This window comes from Crocodylus siamensis, chromosome 13, assembly GCF_052110815.1.
Source record: "Crocodylus siamensis isolate JL-2025a chromosome 13, ASM5211081v1, whole genome shotgun sequence".
NCBI lineage: Eukaryota > Metazoa > Chordata > Crocodylia > Crocodylidae > Crocodylus > Crocodylus siamensis.
Genome location: NC_143407.1, coordinates 6,014,007 through 6,030,967, shown reverse-complemented (window position 1 = coordinate 6,030,967; position 16,961 = coordinate 6,014,007). Strand labels below are relative to the sequence as shown.

Below are 16,961 nucleotides of genomic sequence, written 5' to 3'. Positions count from 1 at the left end.
CAGTTTTGTAGCGTGAATATGTTGGCAGCCAAAGGGAGAAGATACTTGATGTTTTCAACGTGCTTACGCTACTTGGAGAGTCCATCATATTGCCTGTGCCAGACTAGACCAGTTAGCTGCCAAGTTAGGCCATGCTTTTAGTTGTATACAAAGGAAAAGAATGAATAATGCTTTGCTTTCTTTTAATTGCATTGCTAGTTTTCTCTTTTTAAAAAAAAATCACTATTTATAAAATATACACTTGCCAAATATGCTTATCTAATTTGCAGCCCTGCTCTTATCTAAATATTCTTTTACGCTAAAGCTCTTCTATCGTCTGGGGCCTGCACTGTGGTTTTTCAAATTCCATTGAAGTCCATTTCATTTCTGTCTCTAACCATGGCACATTTGTCTCTCTTTCCTGTTAACAGAAACAATGCAGGATTACGTTCTAAAAAACCCCAAACACCAAAAAATGCTGCATGATAAATATATATGTTAGTCCATCAGGGCCATGTCTGCTAGAGGTTTATGTTGCATCCTGCTAGATGGGAAAGCTGAAGGAGTGTCGCAGATGTCCAAGTCTGTCATGCTTGTTTCTTCATTGCGTAACAGATCTCTTACAAACTGGCCCTGGGGGAAGAGAGAGACAGATGTTACCAGCTTCAAATGTTTTATTGATTAAAGAGACCGTCTCATACAAAACAATGTATTGAGAAGGGATGAAATGCTGTACCAGCTCTGTTGAGGCCATAGAACTACTACAGTCACCTGTTATCCCTTCAGTTCTCTTATCTGTCATGCAAAACTGCTCATTCAGGGAACAATGGAACGTTCTTTTTATGTCTAATGACTTTTCTCTTTGGTTCTCTGTGAAGAGTGAGTGTATTCCTACAAGTATTTTTGACGGCCTGGGTCTTGTCGTCTTAACTTGCCTGGCCCTGCTGTACAGGAGAGTGGAAGAGGGCAGGGTACTGCTGGGGAGATCATCCTGACGCTTAGTACTGGCATCCCTAGCTGGGCACAGAGGGAAGCAATAGCACCTTGAAAAGCTTTCTATTTGTCCCTTAAAAACCCAGAGGCAACAAAAAGGTAGATGAGCAAATGGAAACCCTTACTCACATGAGTCTCAGTGTAGAACCTCAGCCAACTTCTCCTCATAATACAGGAAGTTCTCTTGAATGTCCTCCCAGGGCACGAAGTCCTTTGATTCCCCTTCCTCCTGCTCCACAAAATTCTGCCAAACATATTCAAAGTCTTGAGGCTTCATAATCCTCAGCTTGCAGCCAGCTGCCTTCACTTTCTTCAGGACAGCCTGCATTTCGGGCTCCTCCCACATGAAAAGACGGCTCACCAGGATAGTAAGGCGCAGGTTCTTGTTCTTCTTCAGAATCTCAGCTATTCGCTCTGCACAGGGCACACAGGGGCTGGAGGAGACGTACCAGGTGACATTGTAGCGCAGGCTGGATTCACATTCAGGCAAGATGGTATTAAAGAAAGCATCTTCGGCATGGGCTGCTGCGTGCTCATCCTCCAGGTAACCCCGAATGGTCCCTGACTCTTTGCCTTGGGTTTCTACAATATAACATAAGAAGGTCTTGTTCCTGCCTGAGCTATATTCCACATTCTTGAACTGGAATTTGAAAAAGAAGGCAGGGAGGCGTTCCCTGCGGAAAAAGAAGAGAGCAAGAGAAACCCCTTAGTATTTTTAACAGATCCTGCAATCCTTGTCTCAGCCTGTATTCCAACGTGACCTTGGGCAAGTCACTTAATCTAGCATTTGTCTTGGCTCTTCATTGTTAAGACTAGGATAATAATTACAACTCAGGATAAGGCTACATGAATATTGGGAGGTCCTGTGTACTCCCTTGATTACTTTGGTTGACTTATTTTTGATGCATCTGTCCTAGGAACCCATAATATCTACTGTGAACATATCAGACACGGCTATAAGAGACTCACTCCTTCCATGTGTCACGCAGACACACATTTGTGTGTGCCTGCTGTTCTGTGTTGCATAAGCAAGAGAAATGGCTTTCCTTGACTCAAGTTTGTTAGTGCATCTCAAGTCAGGGCTGTATCCTTTGCATCTTAGTCTTAAACCATCACACGGTTCTGCCAGTGCACTATAATCTCCATCTGCAGCATCCTTACCATTATGATTTAAGGTTCTGTTCTGTCAAGTGCCCCTCTCCCATCCTTCCCTTCTGCCACAGTTCTAGTCCAGAGCCTTGAGCACATGGCTCTCCTGGATCTGGCGCTGTGACATCAACTGTGCTGAGTTGTGCTCTGTTTTGGTTTAATATGGATATGTGAGTCCAAAGAGAGACCTAATATAAGTGCTTCTACTAAAGTCACACACCTGTTTCTGCTCATGCTAGGGATTAATTTGGTCACTCATGATAACCAGCAACTGTCCATTTCCATTCTAGGTTTCCAAATTAATTTAATCAGCATGAATTAATGTCTCTGTAATGCTGTTGCTTCTGGTCATTTTCCATTTCAAGTCAGAACAGCGTGTTCTCTGGAATTATTTAGGGAAGGTATAATCCATTCCTTAAGTGTTGAGTCGCCATAGCTAGGACCTTTATTTACTAACACAATTGGTGTGCAGAAGAATTTGATAAGCCTTTTCATGGCACCTGCTTGCTTGTGTGACCTTTCCTCAGTTCTGTGTGGTGACTCTGCTTAACATTTTATCTGCAGTCATTGCATTTTGTCACAATAAAAATCCACCTTAGTAGCCATTGCACATAGGGGGCTCCCACATTGTCACATGATAAAATCTCTTGTCAAATGTTGACAAAATGTTATGTGACTCGGTGCGTGCTCACCAGGCGGTGTGAATGACAATGCTTTAAGTAGCCAAAATCCTGTATCGGGAAATCAAAGGTAATTGCACTTTACACTTCATTTGTTACACTGTTAATCTGCCGTCTTATTCTTTGCCCTTTTGAGTCTTGGAAGGACCTGTAACCTTAATATTCCTAGTAAGGAAATAATTCATCTTGTAAAACAGTGAGTAAAATCTCACTTCCATCCCTGGATCATCTAGCTGCCGAGCAAAGTCTGTTATTTCAGGCTTCTCTGGGGGGCACACTGAGAAAAGGTCAGGAAAGCTTCTTAGAGACTTGACCACCTTAGATGGGATAGAAACACTGGTTTATGGAGTGGTTTGTTTTCTTCCTCAATGGGAAAGATGCAATACCTCATGTATAAAGAGGTTCTGGAGAGGGTGGAGGTGGTTGGTGCAGAAACATGGAGAGTCTACGAATAAATACGATGAATATGTAACTTGGAACAACATGTGAATGTACCATTCGTTCACTTCTGAGGACTTAAGTTTAAACCCTGTTTGAGGTCAGAAATGAAAATGAGTTTGGTGACCTCAAATCTAGCCTCATATCATAAAGCCACCCTGTGCTGTCAGTATGATTCAGCACCATTACTAATGCTACCTTTAAGCAAACAACTTGGAAGAGATCCAGAACTTATGCAGATTGCTGCTCAGAAGGACTGAGGTATGTGCTCTGAGGACTACGTGCAAAGCCTAGTGACTTTGCATCAGGCTATGACAGAAGTATATGTGGGCCTAGGACTCCATAATGGAGATCAGGACTGAGCTATGTGGTCAGACAGCCGTGTAGTCGTCTACGGCGGCTCTAGCTAATGAGGTTACATGTGAACAAATAGCATTTTACGCAGAAAATTCTTGAAAAGTGCTGTGCCCCTTCTGATGCTACAGAACGTTAGAAGCTAGTACATTTCTTGTTGCACTCTTGGCACATTATTCTAAAAGTGTAAATGCAGTTGTTCACGGTTGTTTAATCTCAGTAACAGGATCTCCCAGAGTACTTTCCCATTAGTTCCAGCTTTGCTGTATATTCTGTTTGTGTCTTCCAAATGAAGTCAAGACCCTTTAATGAAGCTGGTGCTACTCTACAGCAGGCATTGGGTAAAGTTAAAACAGAGGAGATCTCCCACCAAACCTGTGTTACATTGGTGTCTAGGGCCCTGGGCAGTGTTAGAGCCTCACTGTGCTTGGTGCTGAAAAGCACGTGCTATAAAAATGTACATAAAGGTGTGAATAGTCTGACAAGGACAAAGATTTTATAACCTCACTTAAAGAAATTAGGCACCAAAAGCTGTGGCTCAGATTGCCTAACTGTGATGCTCTACAGTCCATGCTTAGACTAGGAGGTTTTTTACAAGTATAGAAGTACCAGTATGCTATACCACCAAAAATGGATGCAACTACACTGGCGAAACTGCAGTTTATACTGGCATAGAAAGGCCACTTTCCCAGGCAACCAAGCTGTGTCGGCAAACCCACAGTGTTCTTGGTGTCGCTGCTCCTTAACCGACTATACGCGTAAGTCAGCTTGGGGATCACGACTCTTTACCATCCCAATTGCCATAACTCTGTCAGCAGAAGTCTATAGGGTAGATCTAACCTTAGCAACAGTCTAAGCTGCACTGTACACCATGTGATTTAGGTCTTTTTAAATCTGCTCTAAGGCCTGCACAAAGCAGTGATTAAAATGATAACAGAGATAGTTAAAATAATGCCTGTAGGGTTTCTATACAAATGTCGCTTGCTGCCGCTCGTGTTAATATATAGGTGAAGGAAAATGGTAGCACAGCCAAAGCCTCTGTATTTTGGCTTAAGAGAAGGAAATAAATCCTACCATTTTGGATGTGCTTTGGCACCAGGACAGTTGTAGACTATAAATACCGTATTTGCTGTCGCTAAGCATGATGCTAATTACAAGCTGAGAAATACGAGTAGACTCTATCTTGTCTGTTCTTGAAACCTTACCTGTCTGATACATTTTGATTCAAAAGGCAACTTGAAGGATGATGGAGGCCTGATCCAAAGCTTAGTGAAGTCACTGGAAAGTCTCCCGCTAATTTCAGTAGTCTTTGCATCAGACTTTGGTAGTGTCTATCTGTACTCAAGAAAAGAGGGCTGGAGGAACTGAGGGGCTAGCTAAACTAGGGCGAGTTACATTGATACAGTTACACCTATATAACATCTAATGTAGATGTACTGCCCAAATGCAAGCTCTCTTTTGTCCTGGTCTGCATTATGACCTTGCTCTTGTGCACGTCTGTGCAAATTCCCCTGATTTAGAAAACCCAGAATATCTCTGGCAAGATTACTTTTCAACGTATTTCTCTTCACAACATTTTGACCTTCCTCCTTGTAGATTAGATGACTTGGAAATACCTCATTAAGGACCAGTCCTGTTTCTTTTCAAGCGACTGATGAAACTCCCACCATATTCATTAAGGAGCAGGACCAGACTATAATTTAGTATAATGCCTCTCTCCCCTAGATTCAATGAAAGCCCTTTTCTATTTTGTTCCTTGGGTCTAAGAAATTTACATTTCTTGGAGAACTGCAAACTTCATGGGGACAGAAGTTACACTGGTTTAAGTGATCAGAAACTGGTTTAAACCTGTAACAGAACAGAAGTACAGTGCATATAAACCATTTTTTTAAGATAAACCTGGTTGCATGTAGTACCAGACTTAACTGATTGGGGTCAAACCGATTTATGAAACTTCTGTCCCAGGCCCCTTCTTGGTTCAAGTTAAATCACAGTCCCCCAGCAGCCCAGCATGGCTTTCTAGCCCTGGGTTCAGCTTGGCTGTCTGCTCCAGCAGAGAAGGGTTGGGGGAGGGAAGCAGGGACTGCCCCACCCAGCCAGGCAAACCCTGGCTGGGGCCTGGGGCCAGGGAGGGGGGTTAAACACCTCTTCCCTGCTCAAATTTATTGCTGGCTGTGACTGGACTACAGATCACAGAGGCACCTGGAAGCAACCCCTGCCTGTTCCTGGAAGCAGGAAGAGTCCTGTTGCTGTGCATCTGGACTGCCATTCCCAGAGACCTTGGGGGCAGCAGGAAGAGGAAGAGAACACATAGCCCATTCTGGCTACATGCCAGAGAGCCATGCTTTAGTGCCCCCTGGGCTTCTGGCCTGAGCCACTGCAGACATGTGGCTGCAATTCCTGAATCAAAAGTAGATGTGTGTCCAGTTGTCTCAGTTTAATCTCTGCAGCTTAGACTGATCTGCAAAGAGTGAATTGCTTCAGCCTCAGGCTTTTTGACTGTCTATACTTAGCCCATGACTTTAGCTCAGAGATCATTTCTGATTCCTTTTGTAATCAAAGAGTTCATCCTAGCTGTGTTCCATCAGCAGAAGCCATCCTCTCCTTTTTTCAGGGACAGGTTTCTAAAGCCACAAGCAATCATTTTAAAATAATGCAATGTTATACACTTGTTTAAAAATGTACCATGTCATAGTCATGGGAAAATTAATTCCTCGTTTAAATCTGTTGACTTCAAGAGAGTTACACTATGGGATAATATGACTCTGTTTTAATGAGCTATTTGAATTGTAAGGCCAAAGCCCCTTGAAGTCAGAGTAAAGAGTCCTATTGATTAATCAGATGTTAAATCAAGCCCTCCAATGAAAGCCTGTATAAAATCTGTGTCCTGTCATCTGTGAAACAGACTGAGATTACCTAGTCTCCTAAACAAAATCTGTCTTCATAGCAACAAGGAATATCTAGCATAACACTTTACTTCCAGTACGGAGGCCTGTAAACGAAACTAAAGGCACTCTCCAAAGGGTGTAAGCAGCTGGCTGACAGTTCAGAAACCCTTGCTCGCTATGGATACAGAGGCAACGAAGTCCAGAGTGCTGCTGACATAATGTAAAGTCTAATATATCAGGAAGGATCAGCTTAATCCCACCTAAATCAGAGCAGTGTGGACAATCTAGCACAAATGTGTATTCCAAACATCTGCCCTGGGAGGACACAACTAAGTCCTTGTCACAACACGGCAGAGTTTCTGTTCCCAGCAACCAGAATTTGTGCTAGGTGTCAATGGGCGTGTTTACACATGCACATTTACTGTGCAGTAACTGAAATTACTGCTTATGATGGGTACTCAGCTATACATGCACGCCGATACTACGCAGTAAATACGGCAATTTATGCCAGTTTGAGCATAAATTTGATACCTGTGTCATGCAGGTATCAAATCTATGCCCAATTAGTTACTGTGTAGTAATGCACACGCCTTTGTAGATGCCCAGTGTAAATGCCTTACTACACAGTAACACTGTGTGTGTGGACTGACTTGGGACTAACTTTAGTCCCAAGTCAGTCCACACACAGCATTCATGCGCTTTAATACCTGCATATGCAGATGCTGGCCTATTCCCACTTACTGCACAGTAAATTTAAGCCGGTGTAAATGCACATGTAGACATGCCCAGTGAGTCTGTGAAATCCATCATCAAGTGACTGAGCAATAAGAAAAGAACTACATGTATGAACACCCTGCATCCACTCTGACAGTAGATAGTATGACCTCTGAACTAGAACATGTATTTCAGACACTCATAGTAATTAATTATGATATTTTGCATTTCTCTAGCACTATTTATCTTAGTGGCTCAAAGCAGTTTAGAAACAATTAAGCCTGACAACACAACCTGGAAACAGCTAAAGTACGCTGATGAGTAAAGCAGGTCCTAGCCCTGATACTTATTTACTGTCTGATATTGAGCAAGTTTCAAATCCTCTCTGGGTAACGATTTCTATACTGCTTAAAATTAAGATAATATATACTCACTTTTGAAAGAAAGACGGTGTATGAATGCAGTTACCCCCATTTTAGAAGTGGGGAAAGAGATAAGAAAATAATCCGTTGCTTCAGAGTTACTGAAACAGTCTGGCGGGGCCAACAAATAGAAACCTGGAGCACTGACTCCTGTTCCCTTATTCTGTTTCCATACGTCATGGATGGATGCCAGAAGGAGAAATCAGCCTGTGCCCTATCATATGTTATTCTCGGACTTATTTATACGTGCAAATATTTAGTGTCTCGGTGACTGAGCTGGTTACTTTTGTGCTCGCAATTCTTTGCTCCAGTGTTCTCACAAGACTGGGCTACAGCAGATAGCAAAAATACTCACGGCCATTGGGATTCCCTTTGCCAAAACAGCTCACTGCATAACACACATACACACACACCAATAATGCACACATGCATGCACACATATATAGATGAATGCCTCCTTGAATAAGCATATATAGACCCCAAACTGTCATAATTTTCCTCACTGTCACCTGCTAAAGCAGCTGGTAGTTCAGCTTAGCTGCAGCTTGTGGGACATGCACAAGTTCAAAATTGCCTGTCTATTTTTGCATGTCTCCTATGATCTTCATTAAATGTTTGTGTTGCCCTTTATAAGCTCCTTAGGTGCTGTCAGAAGAAGCTTCTTATTAGGCTGTATCAGGCTCCTTTGACTCTGTTTTTTTTTAATTAAACATAAAACTTGTACAAAAAAATTGCAGACAGATCATTAAAAAGACTATTAAAGGAAACATACTTGGAGCACTGACAATATAATTGCATTTGGCACCTGAATCATTTATCTGGGGATCTCAGAGCACTTTACAGAGGTAGGGAAATATAATTATCCTTATTCTGCAGAGGGGAAACTGAGGTACAGAGGCATTAAAAAGGAAATTTTGAGAAGCACTTAGCGAAGTTAGGCAATGGGAATTGGGCACCAACTAATAATTCTTCCATTAAGAAACTTGCTCAGATCACATAAAGGTAGGGTAGGGAATACGACATAAGCCTCCCGGCTTCATGCAATCCGTGCTGTAACTACGAGTTTAGAAATAGAAACATTAGAAAAGAGAAAAGCTATTTTTAATCCTTTTACAAATAATTGGAATGTTTCAAACATAATTCATCCAGACTGCTGTGCTGAGTATCTAGACTATTCCCTAGTGATTTGTCAGTACCCCGATAAAACTAAAAGCTTCAAGCTTTTCTGAAACAGAAGCCTCTGGGCTCAAGAATGCCAACTGGGTGGAATACATTTGTTCTTTAGTTTGTGGGCACAATGCTAATTATAATATGAACTTTTGGGGAAGCTGCTATAAGGCAATGACCTCTAGCTTCTAACTGTCTAGGAAAGAGGAAAGCCAATTCAACGGTACTTTCAATGAAAATTCAAACAAGCTACAGTTTTTAGTTACAAAGACCTGATGCAAAACCAGTGTTTCATGACTGTCTCAAGAGCAGCCATTCACTAATGGCCAGAGCCGTGCTGAGCAAACAGATGACAAAAAATTTACGGTGGACCCAAACAAGCTCTCTTGTAACAAGGCCTCCCATGGCCAAGGAGGAGGGGTAGGATTTGCCATCACCATGGAGCATTTCCTTTTCACCCTGTTATGAAATGTAAATGTGTGCATCACTGTGAATCCTACTGAGTTTACATGGCAGCACTCAGCTGAGCTATAACAATGGCCAAAGGGGTTTAACATCCCTGAAAAGGGTGACTGGATTGTTTCCAGAACCTGGAATCCTTGGAGCTGCAGGTAGCAGCATTACAAACATGGCTGGGTATCATATCTGAAACGCTTGAGCCCAAGACAGCACAACTGAGCACAGATGATTGGGCTTTTAAATTAGCAAATTACTAATGATTAAGTTATCCATTAGCAGAATAACTGGCTCTGCTAGCTAAAAAATTGCTAATAACTAAAAAATCCAAATGGGGACCACATCCAGGGAAGGCACATAGAGAGGGAGATTCCAACCAGCAGGCACAGGCCTTTCAAATTCAAACATATCTTAATATGGGCAATTAAACACTGGGGTAAATTAGCTTCTTGAGGGTCCTCTGGGATTTCCCTGTCATCGATTTGGTTCCCCATTCCTCATCCTCCATAGCCTAGCATGTTGTCAATAAACCAATCATCAGGGGAGAAACTGGTTTGGCTGTTGCTGGAGTTCAGCAGTTAGCCAGAGGTAGATTGTTGGGAGCGCTCCTCAAATATCATTGCAGTGTGCACAGAACAAATACTTACATACCGATGGGGAGGAAGGAACGCAAGGCATTTCTTCTCCAAAGGGTCTGAGCAGGTGAGTTCCAAAGACTTAATCGTCTTGTCTCGCTTGACAGCCAATGTGTAGAATTTAATACTCATGTAAATGAAAAGCTGTTAGCACCAGCAGAGTGCACATTGGTGTTATGCAACTGATCCCAACTGTACCCCTAGCAAATCCCCGTCTAAGGTTTTTGCTCCTGACTTGCAGAAGCCCCTACTATTCTAGTCGCTGGTCCTCACCCACTCTTGCCAGCGTGTTTAATCATCATTTGGAAAGTCTATTCAAGCCTTAGGCCCTCACACGGCTCCGCCAGTGGACCTTAATCACAAGCAATTACTTCCCTGTTATTTCTGCCATCCTCTCTCCCTTAGCCGCACCAAAGCAACTCACTCAGAACCTGCTATCGCCAAGAGTCTCCACACACAGGTACATCTCAACCCTAGTCCCTACTATTCTCATGCTTCACCTCTCCTGAGAAGACAGTTTGTCAAATACTGTAGCGGCCCCATCATTTAATGAACTATCTGCAAAGGACAAAAACAACACCAAGAAGCGTCCTTCACACGTGATCAGCGTTCATGTTCCTATCCAACTCTTTAGAGTTAAGAGGGCATCTAGAAGACATTGCACCATTACTTTACATTTCTAGTTTTAAGTGACAGAAAGCAGGGCTGAGAAATCTACCTGGACACATCGAGTGACCAGAAGCAATCACTGAGCATTGTACTGAGTCTCTGATCTATATGAAATGAGTTCTGTGAGCTTAGCTCACTCCTAGCGGACAGATGTCCACGTCGTAAAAAGCCATCTGTATAACTGGCTCAAAGTCTCATTTATTGTGAGTTTCAGTAGAAAGGCAAATGATTACATGCAGGCTAATGTCCTGTACCATCAGAGCCTCACCAAAAGAGATGAAACCCCTTGCTGCATGGCAGGTGAGGAAACCGTCACCATTTCTGACCTGAACTTACCCATTCTATGGTTAACGGTAGGTAGACACTGGTCCATGGTCACATTGTGTTTGTTTATGGAAGTGCCTCTGTTACAGTCAGAAACTGAGATCAATGTGGCACCTTATTACTGAAAATATTTGTGCCCCACATGTCCTTGAATATGCTCTGTAGGTTTTATGGACCACAAGCTTTTGTTTGCTGTAGTTTTATGGAGCCGCATAGTTACATATGGGAGAGAGCTGGATTCTATCCTAATTCTTGTATCTTCATCAGAATTGCCAGCCAAGCACTGACTGGAGAATCTTTATTGCTGCTGCCGCTAAGATAGGCAGTAATATCCAGATAGATTTTCAGACCCTGCATTGAAGTTTGCAGCAAAGGCTATAAACCATGCCTTGCTTTAATAATTGAGCACATTGGCTTGATAACCACTGAAAGAGAGTAAAGGTAGAACTACCTAATGTTATTTTTAAAGTGTCGTGTCCCTGGTCATAGGTTATACTGTAAATTATTTACAGCTCCATTTAGATATGACATTAATAAAGATATTTGAAAGGGTTAGGGACAGCGGATTAGACAGACGTATTTTCCTAGATGCGTATGTCCCTCAGATATCATTAATGTATAGTCACTTGACTATTGATTCATCACTAGTCCATCCTCCTATTGTCTGTATGGTTAATTATAACAGAACTTAATAAGAACAGTTGTAGACATAGCGGTTTGGTTTTTAATAAGGGCTAAACGTTCAGAAATGGAACCAAAATGTCCACAGAGCTCTTCTTCCATTCGGACACTTAAATAAGTAGACGCGTCTCTCAAAGATTTCAGCATTCTCCCTGCTGAGTAGATTTGAAATTCAGGCTGTTAGTGTCACAAAGGGAGCTCATGAGACCTGAGCAATTTAGCAAATTGTCCACTATTTTGGTGCCTGATTTATGAGCTAAGCTCTTTTAGAAGTCAGCCTCGACTGCAGGTGGTGAGCCTTTACAGGTTAGCAAATCTATCCCCTGTAGTCAATTAAGCAGGTACAGCCCAGCGTTTGGTATTTTCCTAAGCCACTGACAAAGAAGTTTACATTGGCCCTCTCCAAAAATTGAAATGAGGATTTAAATATTTCCCAAGGGCTCCATTCTTTTACCTTTACATGGAGTAGTATTGTACCTAATAGGGGGTCTCACTGAAATCAGTGGAACTACTTGCATAGTATGCGCATTTGTAAAGGTGGCAGAATCAGGCCTATACAATATAAAATAGATGGATCCAACCATTTAGTGGCTGATTTGAATCTAACTCTCACAAATGGAGTGAAACTCCAACAAGCATCATCCAAACTACATGTTCAGCCAGAGACAAGGTTGCAACTTATGCCATTTCAACAGTGTTTAAAAATCTCTTTCCAGTGTTGCACTGACCCCAGGCTTCATCCGTAATGACCTAGTATCAAGCCTTAGACAGAAACCTCACCCTGTTCAGATCAGTCATGAACCTAAGGGAGTCGCTGCTGGCTTACACTCTCATGTTTCTTTAAACTTAAGATCACGCAATAGTATTTCTTACCCTGACACAATTTCAAAGGGGGGCAGTTCCTCCAGTTCCTTCTTCTTCCTCTCCTTCTCCTTTTCCTTCTCCTCCTCAGTCAGCTCTGCATTTTCAGGCTCCGGCTCACCGTTCTGGGTGTTTTCAGGGTTTTCCTGCTTTTCAGCCATCTTGCTGGCTATGGCTGTACCAGGTCAAGATCACTCGGAAAGAGCAGGAGCAATGTCCGTGAGCTGTCAAGGAAGAGAGACAGCACAGGGTGAGGGGAAAATAGAAGCAGGGAGTTCCAGCAACAGGCAGAGTTGTCAGAAGCTAAATATGGAACAAAGCAGCGATGGCAGAGACTGGATTGGGTAGGATGACCAGAGGACTCTCAGATGTCTCCTCCTGTGCTAAGGCCTTTTAACAATCCCTCTCGCTCCCCTTTTTAATTTAAAGTGACGAATTCATTGTGGGCGGGTAAAGTCATGGATGGAAAATCCTGCAAACAGAAGTTGCCTATTTATCCACACAGATGGCAGAAAGCTGGCAAGGGGCAGGAATACTCCCCCACTGCCTTGGTTTGCCAACGCACTATCAGCCTGACCTTGGAGGACCATGCTTCTAGCAAAGGTGGGAGTGGAGAGGAGGAATCCCCCATCGGTTCTTTTTAAAAAGCTGGAAAAGTACATCCATTCTGACCCATGTTTCCACAGAGGGAACGTTGTGAACTGAGGATCCCACTCAAGTCCACGGCGTAGCTTCCACTGATGTCAAAGCCAAAATTTTCATTCCAAAAGTTTTGAAGTCAGGCCCTGCATAGTTGTGGGCTGTGTTGATTTACACCAGTTCAGGATTTGTTTCTCATTCTCCACAATTTTTGGTGAGCTACTAGGCATGGACACCACTCCTTCCTGAATGTCCTGAAGGCCCATAGTGCATGTAGGTGCTGCTACAGAGATAGATAATGATAAATTATCATCAATTAGCAATTAGGAGGCTGGACTTGAAGATCTTCCGAGGTCCCTTCCAGCCCTAATGTCTATGAAATCCATGAAATAATGAAACGGTTCCAATTTCTCCATTATTTAGTGGTTTTCTCCAGTTCTGCTGTTGCCATGAGTGTAGATGCTGGATTGGTAATTCCCTTAGGTGGAAGGCAGACTAGCAATCAAGAGACTGGACAAATGGGGACCTGTGTTGGGGTTGAGGATCAGGACTGGAGTGTGCCTGTGGGGCCTGAAGGCTGTACAGAGGCAAGTAGCAGTGGACGTGGCAAGTGGGGTCCGGGACTGATGTGTACAATGCATGACAGGGAGAATGCTGGACTGACCCAGAAGTTCTCTGATGGTGCTGTCTGTACTTTGTGTGGGCCACTTCAGTATGGAATTCCTCCATAATAAAAAGTCCAAGGAGGGCTGCAAAAGTTTCCATTAGCACAAATTTGGGGTGTCCAGTTGGTCTAGCACTGAGTCAAATGGACCCTCCTAAGCAAAAGACTATGGTAATTTGGAATGCAACCCCCAGAGCTGTGTGGTTTTCATGTAGTCTCTAGAAAGCCTTATTTTTTCCTGTTGACCATTGTATGAGACTTGGCCACAAAAACATCTTGTTCCGAATTTAAACCACTTAATTCAAATCCAAGGTGTTCTTAGAACTTGAATAAAGATTCTTCTTTGGAAGTCATCCTGACATGGTGTTAGGATGGGAAGAAATAGGACATTTGTAGATGCTGTGAACTTGTGTTTTACCCCTCCAGAGCCTCTTATACTAACAATCATCTCATCTTTTCACAGCATCTTCACACAAGGCTCCTCACAACTCTTCACATGCAGCACCCCTGAAATGCAGCCACCTCTGAGGCAGGGAACATCAAGCGCCTTCTTACACCACCGTGTTTGCTGAGACCTGGTAAGAAATAGTGATTTATTTGTTGACTTGATACTGGGGGTGGACTGTGTTGTGACAACGGGATAATAAAGGATTTAAAAAGTTCCGAGGCTGTCCGTCCATGAGACATGCATCACTTTTTTATGTTGCCTCATAGTTCTTTAAAAAAAAAGTTTGGAATACTTCTCCGGGATCAAGAGCATAATATTGTTTTTCCCCTTGGCTGGTAACTATGTTCAAATTCCAGGTCCCCTGCCCAATCACTCTCACCTTTGACATTTCAGGGGGTGAGTTTTGGGATGGGAATCCTCTGCTAATGAGTGACAGCTCTTCCCTTTCCTCCCTGTTGTCTAAAAAATCCCATCCCCTCTTCCATCCCTCTGACCCACTTTTTTATTTTTGGAAGCTCTTGACTGCTAGATTAAGCAGGGCCCATCACTCCTGCAGCCTTTAGCTTTCACTGGCCCGGTCAAGCTGCGGAGATCAATGCTGAGCTCTAATCTAATCTCTGGAATGCGGTGCTGCGACTCTGTTGCTCTCCAGCCATTCCCCAGCTGCTGCACAGCTCCATCTAGGGCTGTGTGCTAAATACTCACAGGCCACCCCCCATAGCCTGTGCCTGGGCCAAAAATATCAAGGGACGCCACTGTGATGTGGTCAGTCTGACAATGGCATTAAAACCTTAGCAGGGAGAAAAGCTTTGATCGGTTTTGTCTGGTTTTTTTGACTAGCCATAGCTCCCCGCAAGTGTACGTGTAATTGCACGTAGCGCTGCTGAGCCCTGCGTATCAAATCGCTTTACCTTCAGCTAACTGCGTGAGGGCAAGCGTTCAGCAGATTTGTCAGATGTACAGTTATCCTCACTATGGGGCCATCCCAACTGTGGTCAACTAAAGTCAATATGCTTTCCAAGCAGCGGGTGTGTCTACACATGAGATTAAAGCACGTGAATAAACTGTGCACTCAGGAGCAAAACACTCTACAGCATATTGCTCTGAAGTTTAGTTGTGTGCAGCATGTGGTGCCCAGTCAGAGCAACCTGGGCTGACAGGGGACCTGGGGGGTCAGCCTGCCAGGCCTGCCAGCCCAGGCTGCTCCGGCCAAGCTCCACTTTCTGTGGAGCGGCCGGTTGCTTCAGTGTGGGGACTGCCTGCGACCAGCCCCACGCTGAAGCACCCTGTGCCCCAGCCAGCCTGCTCAGCATCTACACATGTGCTGATGCATATGAAAAAAACTCCACAGCAGAGTAGTACTTGTACTGCTGCAGAGTTTTTTGGTTTCACATGCCCTAATAGGGGTGCGGGTGTAGATACCAAGACATTTACTGCACAAGTAATTAGTCAACTTTGCAATAAATGTCTCATGTAGACACACCCAGTGTGTCTTTCTCAGGCACTTTCCCTTCCTTATAGTTCAATGTTTTCTTTCTTTACCAATGAATACAAAGCTGGTCTGGCAATCCCACACAGTGATGTCTCAGTTTAGCTCCAGAACTGGCATAGTAGATCTGGAGTATCAATGGGTCAGCCCCAGCAAAGCTACAAGATACGGGAGGAAGCTGAAGGACAGGATTTGGGTATGCTGGGGATAGGGACCTATGACAGGAAGAGGAGTGGGGTTTCATATCAGGAGTGAAGGGCATCAACATTAATGCGCAGAACCTTGTCTAGAATAACAGTGATGTGGCAGGTCAGCAATGAGGGGCACTGGCAAAGCCCTGGTTGGTAGCAGGGGCAGGACAGGGAATGGTTGCAAAAAAGACGTAAGAAGGGAACCTAAGGTGGCCTCCAGTTCTGGGTAGGAGCTGGACACTTGATTCTTTGGTTTGGGGGGTTTCTGTCTCTGAGTATGAGGCTACATCCATTGAAGTCTATAAAGAGTTTTGCCACTGATGTCAGTAGGAGCAGCATCAAGCCGTTACATGCATCAGCTACAGAAAGAGCACAATCTTTTTTTACATATTTGTCTCCTAGAGAAAAATTATTATGCACAAGCAAACCCTTGGACCATTCTCCCAGTCAGGCCAATAGGTTTTTTTTTTCTGAAGTCAAACTATGTGCACGTGGCTGTTACCCTGTTACAATCGTGAAGGTGACATCGTCTACCAAGGTCTTCCCCACTTAAGCCTGTCTTCAAGACATATACTCCCAGAAAGTCACTCATCAGTGGGCAAAGGGTTATTCAGTTCTTATTTGGAGGCCAGATCTCAGGGCTGTGTGTTTGTCTGCAAGAATTGAGAGAAAAGGAGAGCTGCCTATTAGATCAAACTTCTGATCCGCCAAATCCAGTGTGCCGTCTTTACCGGTGGCGGCTGATATCTGATGTTTTACCGACAAGCAGCTACTCCCTCCACATCAGCTGGTCAATTATGCTTTGCTGAGGAGGAAGAAATGAAAAGAAAATATTCCTTCCTGATGTAAAGGATCGGCTTATGGCCGAAAGCACGGGATTCAGTCACTATATTTTTAATTGCACAATTTGAAGGGGAGATTCAAAATGGGGTAGAGGAGACCTGGCTGCCAAGGATCTTGCTAAGGACAGGGTGTTTCATTGCATTCGCAGACTGGAGGAGCGTTTTTGGGCAGATCCAAGAGTGAAATAAGACCATGGCTGCGTTAGTTATAGCTCTTTATCCCAATGGGACAGCTGGTGGTAGTAACAAAACATCTCCCTAGATACATTGTCTGGCAG

General features: G+C 43.6%; 2 protein-coding genes across 2 annotated transcripts in view; one reads left to right on the top strand and one right to left on the bottom strand.

Moving 5' to 3' along the window:
• Positions 1-165: 165 nt before the first annotated feature.
• APOBEC2 (apolipoprotein B mRNA editing enzyme catalytic subunit 2) lies at positions 166-12,807 on the bottom strand. Its single transcript, XM_090025816.1, has 3 exons — positions 12,423-12,807; positions 1,102-1,646; positions 166-612 (listed from the first exon to the last, which is right to left on the bottom strand). Exons 1-2 carry the CDS (start codon positions 12,569-12,571, stop codon positions 1,109-1,111), a joined length of 687 nt encoding a protein of 228 aa, XP_089881942.1. The 5' UTR covers positions 12,572-12,807; the 3' UTR covers positions 166-612; positions 1,102-1,108.
• A 1,217-nt stretch (positions 12,808-14,024) lies between these two features.
• The window catches only part of UNC5CL (unc-5 family C-terminal like), a 37,749-nt gene continuing 34,812 nt past the window's right edge, over positions 14,025-16,961 (top strand). Inside the window, exon 1 of the mRNA XM_090026337.1 lies at positions 14,025-14,291. The gene's annotated coding sequence lies outside the window, so the exon portion shown is untranslated. The remainder of the gene's footprint in view (positions 14,292-16,961) is intronic.

Bases quoted from the DNA above. Each gene is read 5' to 3' on its own strand.
- APOBEC2 (XM_090025816.1), bottom strand. From the start codon at position 12,571: ATGGCTGAAAAGCAGGAAAACCCTGAAAACACCCAGAACGGTGAGCCG. The intron at 1,647-12,422 runs GTAAGAAATACT...CTTTTTCCGCAG, and splicing joins CCCTTTGAAATTGTGTCAGG to GGAACGCCTCCCTGCCTTCT.